Source organism: Martes martes (assembly GCF_963455335.1).
Source record: "Martes martes genome assembly, chromosome: 1".
NCBI classification, from domain to species: domain Eukaryota; kingdom Metazoa; phylum Chordata; class Mammalia; order Carnivora; family Mustelidae; genus Martes; species Martes martes.
The window spans coordinates 150,452,334-150,468,801 of NC_137888.1; the positions used below are offsets into that span (position 1 = coordinate 150,452,334).

The following is a 16,468-nucleotide window of genomic DNA, read 5'->3' on the forward strand; positions in this document are numbered from 1 at the left end:
TTATAATTGCCCTGGTATATTTTGCTCTCCTCCACTGTCAGATGTTCAGGTATAAAAGTGTCGCTATTCTGCCAATATCAAACTGACATCCCCAAAAGATTCTGCATCAGAGAATAAAGCTCTTCAGGTTAAATTCTCTCCTTTAGGAACTATTGACCAAAATGGGAAGAGTTGAGGACAATGGTTCAGACCTGGACTAAGAGTTACTAACAGTGAACACTGGATGATTCACTGTTGCCAGACTACAAGTTTTTTCTCTCTCCTCTCATTACAAATTTGCTTTTGCTTTTGTTCACTGACAACAGTATACTGACTACTATTCCTCACAGGAGTATGCAGATAACAAATTCCTCTGAATTATTCTTTGACAACATCCCTCTACTAATGAGTTTTCCAATCCATGAATATAGTATATTCAGTAGTGTGCTAGTGAATGTTTAATGACAGGCTCTTGGGGTTGGGAGAGAGCCCTGATTTGATAGTATTTGTTGATTTCCATAGTATAAATACTCCCACGGTGGTCGAATTCAAGAAACCATCACTGAACGTGGATTTGGGGAGAATGTGCACCGTCAGCTCTCATGTGCTACTATGACTTGGCTCCAACGTACCACTGGGTATGTACCTATTCATCTATTTGGGTCTCCTCTAATTTCTTTCAATTATATTCTTAATTTTCTGTCAAAGTCTTGCACGTATTTATTTAAATTTATTCCTGGGCTGCCTGAGTGGCTCAGTCATTAAGCGTCTGCCTTTAGCTCAGGTCATGATCCCAGGGTCCTGAGACTGAGCCCCACACCAGGCTCCCTGCTAGATGGGAAGCCTTCTTCTCACTCTCCCACTCCCCCTGCTTGTGTTCCCTCTGGATGTCTCTCTCTCTGTCAAGTAAATAAATAAAATCTTAAGAAAAAAATAAAATAAACTTATTCCTAAATTTGATTTTTTTAATGGACTATAAATAGTATCTACTTTAAATTCATTTTATAATAGTTTGCTCTAGTACAGAGGAACAAATTTGGGTTTTGTATATTGACTGTGTGTCTAAAGGTTCTCAATAAATTCACTTAATTTTATTTAATTCCAATAGGTTATCTGTAAATTTATTTGGATTTTCTAGGTACACGATCATGTCATCTGAATAACAGCAGTTTTATTTTTGTAAATACCTTTTGTCAAATTATAAAACTTTTATCCTATTCCTAGTTTGCAATGAGGTTTTTTTTAATTATGACTAGATATTAAATTTTATCTGCATCTAGTGAAAGATAACTTTATAAGTTCTCTCCCTTATTGTGTTAGGGTGGGGAATTCTACTTGTTGCTTTTCAAATGTTAAACTAACTTGGCACTGCTGGATCAAACCGACTTGGTGGTAATGTTGATTATTTTTAGATAAAGCTGAATTCAGTTTGCTAATGTTTTTTTTTTTTTAAAGATTTTATTTATTTATTTGACAGAGAGAGAGATCACAAGTAGGCAGAGAAGCAGGCAGAGAGAGAGGGGGAAGCAGGATCCCCACTGAGCAGAGAGTCCGATGCGGGGCTCGATCCCAGGATCCTGAGATCATGACCTGAGTCGAAGGCAGAGGCCTAACCCACTGAGCCACCCAGGCACCCCTCAGTTTGCTAATGTTTTGCTAAGAAATTCTGCAGTTCTCCTCATGACAAAGTTTAGCCTTTCTTATAATAATCCTTTTCAGGGGCGCCTGGGTGGCTCAGTGGGTTAAGCCGCTGCCTTCGGCTCAGGTCATGATCTCAGAGTCCTGGGATCGAGTCCCGCATCGGGCTCTCTGCTCAGCAGAGAGCCTGCTTCTCTCTCTGCCTCTCTGTCTACTGTGATCTCTCTCTGTCAAATAAATAAATAAAATATTTAAAAATAAAAAAAAAATAATCCTTTTCAGATTTTGGTGTCAAGATTATGCTTGTCTCATAACACAAGTTGGGTTGTGTTCCCTTTTTTCTATTCTCTGTAAGGCTTTGTAAAAGATCATTGCAACTCTTCCTCATAGGCTAGAAAGAATTCACTGGTGAAACAACCAGGGCCTGAAATTTTACTGGTAGGAAGGTTTGTCATTGTTGTTTTATGTAAGCTCCACACCCAGCATGGAGCCCAGTGCAGGGCTTGAACTCATGACCCTGAGATCAAGACATAAGCTGAAATCAAGAGTCAGATGCTTAACCAACCGAACCACCCAGGCACCCCTGTTGTTGTTGTTGTTGTTGTTTTAAACAGCTTTACTGAAATATAATTCCCATACCACAACTCAACAACTTAAAGTGTATAATACAATGGTGTTTAGTATATTCATAGAGTTGTGCAATCATCACAATTTTAGAACATTGTGAGGTTTTAAACAGAGATTCAGTGTCTGAACATTGTTCAGATGTTTTATTTCTACTTGTATCTGTTTTGTAAATTGTATTTTCCTGAAAATTTCTCTATTTCATCTGTATTTTCAAATTTCCATATATAACATTGCTCATAAACCTCTTATTCTTCTATGTCTATAGGATCTATAATGATGCCCTCTTTTTCCTTGATATTGGTGAATTTGTACTTTCTTTTCTCTTTGATCAGTTTTGCTAGGGATTAATTTCATTAATCTTTCCAAAGAACTAATTTTTGGCTTTGCCGATCCTACCACATATTTGTTTTCTATTTTGTTTAAATTTCTCCTTGTTTTTGTGATTTCCTTACCATTCCTTTGGGTTTAATTTGCTATTCTTTTCTGATCTTTCAGATATACCTAGATAATGGATTTTCAGACTATTTCTCTTCTAACATGTAAATATAAGTCTACACATATTCTTTTAAGCTTGGCCTTACCTGCATTCTACAAGCTTTGATGTACCATTTAAAAATGATCATTAATATAAATAAGCCATAGAGATGAAAAGTACAGCATAGGGAATATAGTCAATAATATTGTGATAACGTTGTATGGTGACAGATGTGACTTATCATGGTAAGCACTGAGTAATGTATAAAACTGTTGAATCACTGTGTTGTATACCTGAAACAAATGTAACCCTATATGTCAAATATACTTCAATAACTCTTAAAAATGATTTCTATTTTTTGATTTCCATTATGACTTCTTTGATTCATGAATTTACTAATGAATTACTTAATTTCCAAATATTTAGGTAGTTGCTAGTTATATGTTTGTTATTGATTTCTATATTAATTCTATCTATGTTTTTAGTCCTTTGAAATTTTTTCATAATTGCTTTATGGTCCAGCACATAGATAATTTTGGTGTTTCATATGCACGTTTAAAAGAAAATACATATTGCAATTGCCGACTGTAAATATAAGTCAATTAGATGCAGTTTGTTAATTGCTCGATTCTTCTATATCTTTACTGGGTTTTTTGTCTACCTAGTTAAGTTTTTGAAGGAAAAAATGTTAAAATCTCCTCCTACATGTTTGTTATTGTATCTGCTTTTCTTCCAGTCTTGTAAAATTATACTTACATATTTTGAGGCTAAGTCATTACTGTGTGTAGATTTTACAGATTTTGTTTATTAATTTGTCAGAGAGAAGGAGAGTGCAAGGAGGGGGAGCGGCAGGCAGAAGGAGAAGCAGGCTCCCCGTTCAGCAGGGAGCCCAATGCAGGACTCAATCCCAGGACCCTGGGATCATGACCCAAGCTAAAGGCAGCTGGTTAACTGACTGAGCCACCCAGGCTTCTCCTTCTCTTTTAACTGTAGTACCTGGTCCATTTACAAGTCATGTAATTGTTGTTGCTTTTCATTCCTTCTTGCATTTCTCTGCTTCCATATGGGTACCATTTTCTTCTGACTGAAAATTCCTTTGGTGCAGATCTCCTGGTGACGAATTATTATTATCTGGTTGTGAATTATCAGTTTTTGTCCAAGAATGTCTTCCTTTTATCTTCATTTTTGAAGACTATTTTCACTAGGTTTAGAATTCTAGATTGAAAGGTACTTTCTTTCAACACTTTGAAGCTTCCATTCCAAGTATTTTGTAGCTTCAATCATTTCCATTAGAAGGTGGTGGGTCTTCTTTCCCTCGATGGTTTAAGTTAGGGTCCCCCCTCCTTTTCTTTGACTTAGAACAGAATTTTACTAAATATGCCTGTGTGTGATTTTTTTTTTTTATTCTGCTTAGGGTTGTTAGTGCTTTACTCTATGGCTTGATGTCTTTGTTACTTTTGGATCACTGTCATCCACTACATCTTCCAACCCTTCTCCTGCCCCATTCTTCCTCTACCCTCTTTCTGGGACTTCAATTATACAACAGATCTGTTCACTAGGTCCCATATTTTAAAATGCTACTTTGTGTATTTTTCCTTCTTTTTTTTCTTTGTGCTTTAGTCTGGATCATTTCTACTGACCTCTCTGCAAATCTTCTCTTCATCTGTGTCTAGTTTGCTGGTAAGCCCTATTACTATTGAGTAATGTCAGTTCTAGAATTTTCATTTTTTGTAGATACTTATTCTTCAGGCTATTTTTTAAAATTTATTTAATTATTTGACAGAGGGAGAGAGAGATCACAAGTAGGCAGAGAGGCAGACAGAGAGAGGGGGGGGAAGCAGGCTTCCTGCTGAGCAGAGAGCCCGATGCGGAGCTCAGTCCCAGGACCCTGAGATCATGACCTGAGCTGAAAGCAGAGGCTTAACCCACTGAGCCACCCAGGTGCCCCCAGGCTATTTTTTTAAAAGATTTTATTTATCCATTTGACAGACAGAGATCACAAGTAGGCAGAGAGGCAGGCAGAGCGGGGGAAGGGGGGGGAAGCAGGCTCCCCACTGAGCAGACAGCCCAATGCGGGGCTCGATCCCAGGACCCTGGGATCATGACCTGAGCCAAAGGCAGAGACTTTAACCCACTGAGCCACCCAGGCGCCCTGCTTCAGGCTATCTAGTTACATACCTGGAGCTCTCCTTAATACATGTATATTTTTAATGCTTGATTTTGAAATTAGATCTACAAGAGTTACAAAAATAATCCAGAGAGTTCCCATATGCTCTTCACTCAGTTTTTCCTTACGTTAACATCTTCATAACAAGAGAACTATGATCAAACCTAAGAAATTAAGCTTGCTATAATATATAAACTAAATCATAGGATCTACATATACTTTTCCAATTTGTCCACTAACTTCCTTTTTCCACTGCTGGATCCAATCCAAAATCTGAAATTGTGTTATGTTCCCATGTCTTTCTAGTCTCCTCTGATCTGTGACATTTCCTTAGTCTTTCTCTATTGCCCATGACCTTGAGCCTTCCATTTTTTTTTTAAGATTTAATTTCTTTATTTGGGGGGGGGCAGCGGGAGAGGGAGAAAGAATCTGAAGCAGACTCTGTGCTGTGCACGGAGGCCCACATGGGGCTCGATCCCACAACATGAGATCAAGACCTGAGCCAAAACCAAGAGTCAGATGCTTGACTGACTGAGCCACCCAGGCGCCCCAACCTTGAGCCTTTTAAAGAGCACTAGTCAGTTATTTTATGTAATATCCTTGTGAAATGGCATTCAGTTGGGTTTGTCTAATGTTTACTCATGATTAGATTGAGGTTATGCACTATTTGCAAGAATACCAGGTAAGTGATGTGCCCTTCTCAGTATGTCATATTTGGGGCATATGATATCAAAGTGTCTTATTAGTGGTGATGTTAAAATTCATCACTTGGGGGGTGCCTGAGTGGCTCAGTGGGTTAAGCCTCTGCCTTCGGCTCAGGTCATGGTCTCTAGGTCCTGGGATCGAGCCCCGCATCAGGCTCCCTGCTCAGTGGGGAGTCTGCTTCCCCCCTCTCTCTGCCTGCCTCTCTGCCTACTTGTGATCTCTGTCTGTCAAATAAATAAATAAAATCTTTAAAAAAAAAAAATTCATCACTTGGTCAAAGTGGTGTCTGCCAGGATTCTCTATTGTAGGGAGTCTGCTTGAGGATTTCTCTCCCTCTCCCTCTGCTCCCCCCCTCATTTGCAGGCTCTCTCTCTCTTTCTCTAAAATAAATGAATAAATCTTTAAAAGAAGAATGATGGATCTGCACGTTCTCTTAAACTGTAAAATACAATTTACATATATATGAAGGATCTGTCATGAGATCTGTCATGATTAAACCTGGTGAGCAGAGCTGGCAACTACTAAGTTGGTCTTGATCTGATTCCCTAGAATAGTGGAGTCTAGCATAAAAATGAAGAAAACTGGTGAAAAAGGAATCAGGACAGTCTCTACAACTACTCCCAGAGGAATCAGTGGATATGCTGTTAAGTGAAACTAGAAAGATGCTGAGGGCAGTAAGGAGAGGGAGCTCAACTATACCCATATATTTACTTATGATTCCAGAAGGAAACAATGGAAAAAGGAAGAACCCAAACTAATAAAAATAGTTACCAAAAGGGTTAAGGAGAGCATAAGGAAGGGGGGAAAGGGATATGAAGTGAAGTTTCTTTTTAAATAAAAAATCACAGCTAATAAATGCAGAAGCAATAACAGAATTAGAAATCACCATTTTGTAACCCTTAATTTTGTTTAAAAAAAAATGGATCTAGGGGCGCCTGGGTGGCTCAGTGGGTTAAAGCCTCTGCCTTCGGCTCCGGTCATGATCCCAGTGTCCTGGGATCGAGCCCCGAATCAGGCTCTCTGCTCAGCGGGGAGCCTGCTTCCTCCTCTCTCTCTGCCTACTTGTGATTTCCGTCTGTCAAATAAATAAAAAATCTTTAAAAAAAATGGATCTAGGTAACAATCATCTAAGGCTTCTAAAGCCAATATATGAAAGGTTGACAAAAACTATATACATGAAGGATCAGGCTCGTAACATCCGAAGCCATTCTTCACTGGTAATAGGAAAAGCAGATACATTCCTCCTGATGGGATGCAATAAAAAATACAGAGCACCACCAAAGAATTACCCTCACCAAAAAAAACCAAAAACCAAAAAACAACAAAACAAAACAAAAAAACACAAAAAACTGAACATGAATCTAATCAAACACCTACATCTAAACTATAATTTTATAGAAAATATGAATAAAGGAACATGTTTAATGACATCACAAAAATGTAGGGGCACCTGGGTGGCTCAGTGGGTTGAGCCTCTGCCTTCAGCTCAGGTCATGATCTCAGGGTCCTGGGATTGAGCCCCGTGTCGGGTTCTCTGCTCAGCAGGGAGCCTGCTTCCCGCCCCCCCCCCCCGCCTGCCTCTCTGCCTACTAGTGATCTCTGTCTGTCAAATAAATAAATAAATAAAGTTTTAAAAAATGCAATTAGCCAAATCTAGGATGTAAGAAACTACAGTTTCAATAAATATGGCATTTTTAAAAAGCAGGTACAGGGATTTCTGGTCCAAGATGGCAATGTAGGAAGACCCAGAACTCACCTCCTCTATAGGTGCTCTAAATCTGCACCCGAGGGCCAACTGTACAGCTTCTATACAATACAAGATAGACACCACATAGATGGAACAGCAAGAGATGGGAAAGAGTGAAAGAGTCACAGAGGGAACCGCTACCCCTAATGCTGCAAGCTGCAGCAGGGAGGGACAATACTGAAAGCACGGGCAACTAGAATATAAAAGACCCGGTTCTAGAACTCTGCTGAGCAGTGAGAGCTGCTGAAACCCCTCAGCTGGCAAGCCCTACAGTTTACATTCCCTTTTCACCTTAATAGCCCAGACGAGAGCAGGGTCTGGGCACCATAGCTGGCCTGCTGCCTCACTGGGTCCCTAGCACCTACCAGCCCAAGCTATCCCACCAAGGTGGCCCCAACACATTGCCCATCAGGACACCCCAGCCGGTGCTCACTATAGCTCCAGCCATCTTGTCAAGGTGATACAAGTTCAAAGCACCCTGGAATGCTCCAGTTTGGCACCAACCTCTGCTCCAGACTTGCCAGAGAACTCCTGGCACAAAGTGCCCCAGGGACCCCTGGTCCATGCCTGCCTCAGCACCAGCTGTCTCACCATGGTATCCCTGTGCAAAGCACCCCAGGACACTCCAGCCCATGCCACCCTTGGCTCCAGTCACCTTGCAAGGGTGCCACTGTGTAGACCACCCAGGACATCCTGATCCATGCCCACTTCAGCTCCAGCTGCATTCCTGTACCAGGGCACCCCTGCATCTTGGGACAAACCCAGCTTGTACCCACTTCGGCTTCAGCTGTCCTCCCAGGGCACTGTCTATACAGAGAGCCCTGGGATCCCTGGGGTTATACCACTTCAGCTTCAGCAATCCTGCCAAGGTGCCCTCTGCACAGAGAGTTCCAGGATCATCCCAGCCTGCACCCACTTCAGCTCTAGCCATCCCACCAGGACCGTTCCTGCATGGAGTGTGTCAAGTCCTCCTGCCCATGATAGCCCCAGGTTCAGCCAGCCAGCCTATTAGAAGGTGGAGGAGGGGTAGTAAAATATCTTCCAAACTGAGAAGGCACTTTGAGACTATAAAACGAAGCAGGTGACTCCATGTAGTTTACAGAGTTTTATTCAGGGTAACTTACTGGCAGGGGGGGAATCAGGGGAGCAACAATTCAGGCAGCTGTGTGGCTATTTCCCACAAAGTCTGGATCTTAGTCCATAGATTTTATAAAGCAAAGAGACATGCAGAAGGACTCTGTAGTGAGATCAAAGGGTTTTGCAAGCACCTAATTGACAGCTAACTTTAATTAGATCTTGTGGTGCCACCTGTGCATCAGGAAGGGGAAAGACTGGTATCTCTATCAGATTCATGGGAGGCCAAAGTAAGCCTCCCCCCATCCTAGCCTTGGTAGGCATTTCTAAGGTGTGTATATTAATCTCCAAGGGGCTCGCAACACATAACCCCAAGAGAGGTCATCTGGTGAACATGAACACGATGGAGAGCCAAAGATGAAGACAGTCTTGTCAGCATTCCTACACTCTACAATCACTAGGCACACACAATCTACACAGGTAATGACCATACAAAGATTATCCCTTCAAATTTAGGAGAAGTAGTTATTCCACCTAGTTTGTAGAAACAAACACAGAAAGTCAAGCAAACACAATCTACACAGGTAATGACCATACAAAGATTATCCCTTCAAATTTAGGAGAAGTAGTTATTCCACCTAGTTTGTAGAAACAAACACAGAAAGTCAAGCAAAATGAGGAAAAAGTAATATGTTTTAATGAAAGAACAAGGCAAAAACTCAGAAAAGAACTAAATGAAATGAAGATAAACAATGTATCTGATAAAGAGTTCAAAGTGATGGTCATAAAGATGCTCACCAGACTGGTGAGAAGGGTGGAGAAACTCAGTGAGAACTTCAACAAAGAGAAAGAAAATATGAAAAAGAATCTATCAGAATTGAAGAAAATAGTAACTGAAGTGACAAATACAGTAGAGGGGATCAACCACAGATTAGTGGCTACAGAATAATCAGTAATCTGGAAAACAGGGTAGTGAAGAACAATCAAACTGAACAATAAAAAGAAAAAAAAGAAGGCAGGTTAAGGGATCTCCCAGACAGTTATTAGTGAGCAAATATTTGCATTATAGGGGTACGAGAAAGAGAACAGAAAAGGGGTCAGAAAATTTACTTGACGATATAATAGCTGAAAACATCCCTGAACTGGGGAAAGAAACAGACATCCAAGTTTAGGATGCACAGAGAGCTCCAAATAAGATGAACCCAAGGAGCTCTACACAATGACATGTAATGGCTAAAATGTCAGATTAAAGATAAAGACAGAATTTTTAAAGCAGCAGGAGAGAAGCAAGTAGTTACTACAAGGGAAACCCCCATAAACCTATCAGTTGATTTTCAGCGGAAACTTTGTGGGTCAGAAGAGAGTTGCATGATATATTCAAAGTGTTGAAAGTTAAACACCGACAACCAAGAATATCCTACCCAGCAAGTTTATCATTCAGAATTGAAGGAAAGATAAAAGGTTTCCCAGAAAAATACAAGTTAAAGGAGATCATTGCCACAAACAGGCCTTAGAAAAAATATTAAAGGGACTTCTTCTTTAAATGGAAAAGAGAAAGTCATAATTAGAAATAAAATTATGAAAGGAAAACATTTTATGAGTAAAAGGAAACACACAAAAAAGGTAGTGTAGTCATCACTTAGAAAGCTAATATGAAGTTGAAAAGACAAAATAAATCAAATCAATTATATTTTAAAAATCAGCTAAGGGGACTCACAAAGTAATGTAAAACACAATAACATATACATAAATGTGGAGGGGAGAGTAAAAATGAAGTTCTTTTACAATGTGTTCAAATTTAAGTGACCATCAACTTAATATAGACTGCTATATACTTAGAATGTTATATATGAACCTCATAGTAACCACAAACCAAAAGCCTATGGTACATAAAAAAATGAAGAGGAAGAAAATCCAGCCTCACATTAAAGAAAGTGATCAATCACAAAGAAAGGTAGCAAGAGAAGAAAGGAACAGAGAAGAACTACAAAAATAACCAGAAAACAACAAACAAAATGGCAGTAATACTTTACAATACAATACCTACTTACTTACAATACTTATCGATAATTACTTTAAATGCAAATGGTCCAAATGCTCCAATCTAAAGACACTGGGTGACGCATGGATAAAAAAACAAGAGCCCCTCTATATGCTGCCTACAAGAGACCCACATCAGAATGAAGACATGAACACACTGAAAGTTAAGGAATGGAAAAATAAATTCCATGCAAATGGAAGCGGAAAAAAAGAAAAAAGGCAGGAGAGCAATACTTATATCACAAAAGAAATATAGAAGACTATTACATAATAATAACGGGAGCAATATAATAAGAGGATATAACAATTATAAATGTCTATATGCCCAACATTGGAGCACCTAAATACATAAGCGCAAATATTAACAGACATAAAGGAAGAAATTGACAGTAATATGATAATAGCAGGGAACTTTAACACCCCACTTACATCAAGGAACATTTTCCAGGACAGATCCCATGTTAAGCCACAAAACAATTCATAAAAGATGATATCCAAATGGCTGATAGACACAAGAAAATGTGCTCAATGAGTGATCTCTGATACCTTTCATAATGGTCAAAATGAAAAAGACTGAGTCTTGGTGAAGATGTAGAACCAGAAATCTCACCCACTGTGCACAGAAGCATAGACAGTCTCTTTGGAGGAAAAAACTAGCAGAGGGTGGAAGAGTTATTATCCACTAAAGGAGAAAAAAGAGATATTTTACCGAAATGCAATGTTTGAATTCCGATTCAAATAAACCAAATGTAAACTGACTCTTTTTTAACAAATGGAGGAGAATCAAACATGGATTGATATTGGTTAATACTAATCAATATTAATTGATGTTAATATTCCTGGATATGATCGTGGTTTTTTTTTTAAGATTTTTATTTATTTATTTGTCAGCGAGAGAGTGAGCACAAGCAGGGGGGGACGGCAGGCAGACGGAGAAGCTGATTCCCTGCCAAGCAAGGGGCCTGATGCGGGGCTCGATGCCAAGACCCTGGGATCACGACCTGAGCCAAAGACAGACGCTTAACCGACTGAGCCACCTAGGCATCCTGATAATGGTTATTTTGTAAAAGTGCTTACCTGTTAGAAATACATACCGAAGTACTAACTAAAGAATGACCCGATGTCTAGGCTTTTCCTCCAGACACTTCCAGTGTACGCATGTGTACATGGACACACACACACAGAGAAGTTGTGGGAGTGATATGTGAAACCAGATTTGCAGGAAGCAGATAATTACTGAAGATGGGTGATGGGCACGCAAGGGTTTATTACAGTCTTTTCTCTAATTTTGTATATGGCTTTAATTCCATGAATGACTTCAAAAAGTAAGGAAGCTGATGAAATGCGAGCTGGAAAGAAATAAGACTTTTACCTCATAAACTGGTCCAATTTCATAATCTGTGAAAAATCCGATTGATGGCTTAGCTAGAAACACTGGAGTATCAGCACAACTGTGGGAGGGCACAAGAGGGGAGAAAGGCTCTTAGTTTTACCCATTGGATTTGTGCAAAAATAAAAACACCCAAACTGCCAAGGATAATCACAATATGTCATTTACTGGGTTGGTTCCTGTTGTTAAAGCAGGTTATGGGATAATTTTACCGGATGATAGAATCTTCATGAAGATATGTGCAGCTGCTGTGGTTCATTTTCAACATGAGTGTAGAAAGCTATCCTAACTGGGTTTTTAATATAGGTGTTGTGTTTCTTGGGATATAAGAGTCCAATTTTTCTTAATAAAAATGATGTCATTTGATTAATAAGTGTTAAGAGTTTGAAGTCCCCTGAAACCATGAAGCCATTCATTCCCTTCACAAGGACAATTAATGAAATAAGCCAAAGGACCTCTCTGGAAGAAACTCACAATTTATATGTATTATTTTCAATTAAACGAATTTTAAATATTTTTATTTTTAGGGTCCTATTCCGAGACACGTGACTGCAAGGGAAGAGCATGGCTACAGACCGAGACTGTTCAGATGAAAGCAGGGGAGCGACACTAACCCCCAATACCTCAACAACACTGGCAGGTCAGGAAAGCACAAACCCAGGCCTCTGGGAGCTGTCCAAAGGCCAAGTCTGTGGGGAGCCCTGAAGCCCTCCTCTATTCTGATACTGACATCCTGTCCCTCCACTCCCCAAAAGTCCAGACCAGACCCAGGACCTTCTGGGTTTACTCGCACAGGTCCCACCTCCTGACGAATCCAAGTCCAGGAAAGACCCACCTCTGCTCCAGATCTCCCACCAGGACTGGCTTCTTCGGAGGAAAGAGAAGAGACTTGCCTCCACAGGGAGTGTTAGGAGGGAAAAACCGAGGGTTTTTTAGGAAGTGGTTCCGACTCTCCATTCTGGCAAGCAGAAGTCGCTCCAGTTCTCTCTGGGGCACGTGTAAGTGGCTCATCCACTTTTTATTTTTGGGTGGACCTGCCTTCTTTGAAACACACAAAAAATAGAGTCCGTGACGGGCCGGGGGACTGACTGTGAGTGCTGACACTGGGTCAACTCCGTGACCCAATGGTAATCCGTGCCAACTCCCCTCCCTATTTCTCTGTGGACCCACAATTTCCTGTGTCACCGGGAACTCCTTCCGCTCATCGCCTCCCCGTGCCCGCTGCCCACACACACCACCTCGCATGGACTTCCACTCCAACCTTGATGGCCTTGCGCTTGGCCTTTGAACACAAGTCCCCCGTCAGGCTGTCCACGGTGTAGTCTAACTCGTCTTCAGACTTAGTCAGCGTCTTGCAGGAAGCCTCAAGCTTCTTAATCAGGTTCTTCTTGGGGACAGAGCGCTTCTCGCAACTGAATGTGAGTTTTGAACATCCGGGCATGGAGATGCCTATGGCACCAAGGAATCGAGCTGAGCTACCACTGATGAAGGGGTCGTTTCTAAGAAGACTCCATAAAACCACCAAAGCCACAGTTAGCTTGATACCTTTTCCTCAGCTTTCACATTCACTACACTAGATATAACTGCTCTGTAGCATATAACTTACTCCTGTAACTTATTCTGTGTACTTGAGACTTAGGACTAGAGGGTTACGTATTTGTTTGATTGTCGAACATGGTCAAAGAACATGAGTAAACTACTGTCTGTCTGTCTCTCATTCATGTACACATACCCCATATGCGAACTTGCTTTTCGAAAAGCTCACATGAGGAATCAAAGTTTGCATTAGCTTTTTACACCTCTAAGATCAACCCCATAAGATCAACCCCAAAAGGTTAAAGGAGAACACCCATTGCTAGCAAGAACTGGTACCAGCACCAGTACTAGATCACTCATAGCTAACAATGAAACTAGTTACCAGTACAGTTACCGGGGAACTTCTCAATACATGTTAACTCTATCCTTACTTACCTGCATAAGATGCTAAATTCCCAATTAACTTGGCAATATTAGGAGGCTTAATATCATGAAATGCTTACTTCTGCTCCTTCTCTCTGGCCGCCTTCCCTACATGGCTCAGATTATCAATGGAACTCGGTTCTCATGAGCATCCTCAATTCTCTGGATCCCAGTCTTCACACCCCAAATGCCTTCTCAGCTCCAAAGCCTCAGAGATCATCATAGTCCCACTGACTGGGGTGCCTGGAGAGCTCATCCTCCAAGTCTGGCACCACTGGGCCATCTGGATATGTGGCCACAGGATCCATGGAGCAATGTCTCCCTATCCATAACACTGACTCTCCCAAAAGTCTACCTCCCTGCTTAAACCCACAACCCAGCTCCCACCGTACTCACTCTCAGAATATCTTGCCTCCCACATCACAGAGAACTGGCCCGACACCACACACACAAATACACATCCTTCTCTGCCTCCCTCCCCAGTCTTCCCACCAAACTCAAAGAAGGTAAAGTTGCTCTTTTCCTACATGCAGTATGGGAAAACCGCACGGTCCATATTCTGACTCCAGCAGGATCTTGTTCCCTGACTTATCTGCCTTCAGTCCCTCCCTCTCTTGGCTTATTCAACTACTTTTCTAAACATTTTCATCTCTCATGGTGTTGAACAGCTGACAAGGGCGCAAATTCCACATGGAGGAGTTGAGACTTTTGTCTTGCAGGGGTGAGGAACCCAGAGAGGAAGGGGCATGCTGAGAGTGGACCCTGCCAAGAACCACTATCAAAAATTAAAAAGGGTTAAAACATCAAGGAGGAAATGGCAGCAGAGGTAGCCAGTGTGGTCGCGATCCTAACTTCCCCAGAATGAGAGCACATGTCCCAGCAGAGGACAGAAGCCTTACCTTTGGGTGCAGAGCAAAATGGCACTATGTCACTGTAGTAATCATCCGGGCTGATCAAATGGTGTTTCTGTAGCAACTCACTGTCCACACACCATCTGAACATAGTCTTTGCTACATAGAAGAGAAGAAGGACAGAGGTGTATGAAGCCAGACTGACACTGAAGAACCTGTACTCCAAACCTCTTCATCCTCCAAATCTAAACCATCTCACAAAATTCTTTCCGAGAATGCTGTGGTCATTTTGAGATTTCCGAAATTAATCAGCAAAAGTTGACCAGCCATTTCACAGAGACCAACCATTAGGTAAGGCTGTGCTGTGGTATTATTTGAGCTAAAGTACTGTGTGACTCAAGGAGAGGTCTATTAATAAAATGTAATTAAGGGAAGTATGGTAGATTAAAGAAATGGCCCCAATCCTTCACCCTTCTCTGTATCCACGCCCTTTGCCATATGACTCTGCAGCTCCTTCTACTAGAGACAGGAGTACTTCTTCACCCTTGACTCTGGCCATGTGATGTGTTTTGGCCAATGAGATGCTGGCAGGGGTTTGCATGGCTGAGTCTTCTCTCTTGCGCCTTTGCCATCATCATGAGAAGAGCTTTCCTGCCCAAGAAGAGCTCCTGCTTCTTTATCTTGGACTCCAGCATGAATCCATGTGGAACAGACTTGAGCCTAACTTGTAGCAAGGAGCCAAGTTCAGCTGGGCCCACGGCTTGAAGCTGGTCTAGCCAGCCAAGCCCAGGTAGATCAGCCAACCCCCAACAGACCCACTGACACATGAGATATAGAATCTCATTTAAAAGAGCCAGAAGTCAGTCATTAATATCCATGGCTGATGAGCCAAGAAAAAAATAATAGAGACACATTATTTAGAAGTATTCAGAAAATTAAAAATGGCTACTATTGGCAATGGACTGAGACTGGGAGAGGTGACATGGAGGATTTTTTTCAATGGTCTTTTTTTTTTTTTTAAGATTTTATTTATTTATTTGTCAGAGAGAGAGTGAGTACAGGCGGAGCAGCAAGCAGAGGGAGAAGCAGGCTCCCCGCTGAGCAGGGAGCCTGATGTGGAACTCAATCCCAGGACTCTGAGATCATGAGCTGAGCTGAAGGCAAACACTTAACTGAAGAACCCAGGTATCCCTAGACTTTGTTGTTGTTGTTTTTTTTAAGATTTTATTTATTTATTTGACAGAGAGAGATCACAAGTAGGCAGAGAGGCAGGCAGAGAGAGAGGAGGAAGCAGGCTTCCTGCTGAGGAGAGAGCCTGATGCAGGGCTCAATCCCAGGGCCCTGGGATCTTGACCTGAGCCAAAGGCAGAGGCTTTAAACCACTGAGCCAACCAGGTGCCCCTAGACTTTGTTTTTTAAGGCACTTGTAGGTTCATAGAAAAATTGTGTGGACCAGAGACATCCCATAGAGCTCCTGGCCCCACGCACGTACAGCTGCCCACACCATCAACATGCCCCACCAGAGTGGTACATCTGTTCCAACTGACGAGCCCACACTGACACCCTGTTCTTATACACAGTCCATAGTTTACATCACAGTTCTCTCTTGGTGTTGCAGATCTATGAGTTTGGATAAATTTATGATGATGTGCATGGGTAGAGGCTTTTCATATGACACTAGAAGCTTTTCTAAACTATTTGTTTTTTTCAAAACCATGTATATTAACACTTGGATGAAAATTAAGGAATAAATAAGATGAATGGAAGACTCACAAGTTTCCAGACTTTGTTGCTTGCTCCATTAACCAACATGGCC

At 41.3% G+C, this 16,468-nt stretch overlaps 1 protein-coding gene across 2 annotated transcripts in view; it reads right to left on the minus strand.

Annotated features, from left to right (window-relative positions):
- Positions 1-16,468, minus strand: part of DLEC1 (DLEC1 cilia and flagella associated protein) — a gene marked incomplete at its 5' end in the record, with an annotated part of 66,398 nt that overhangs the window by 38,385 nt on the left and 11,545 nt on the right. For both annotated transcript variants that reach the window (XM_080825239.1, XM_080825238.1), the window contains 4 exons: positions 11,825-11,903; positions 12,678-12,883; positions 13,104-13,291; positions 14,701-14,811. In XM_080825239.1, the coding sequence (XP_080681365.1) occupies positions 11,825-11,903; positions 12,678-12,883; positions 13,104-13,291; positions 14,701-14,811 (584 nt within the window). The remainder of the gene's footprint in view (positions 1-11,824; positions 11,904-12,677; positions 12,884-13,103; positions 13,292-14,700; positions 14,812-16,468) is intronic.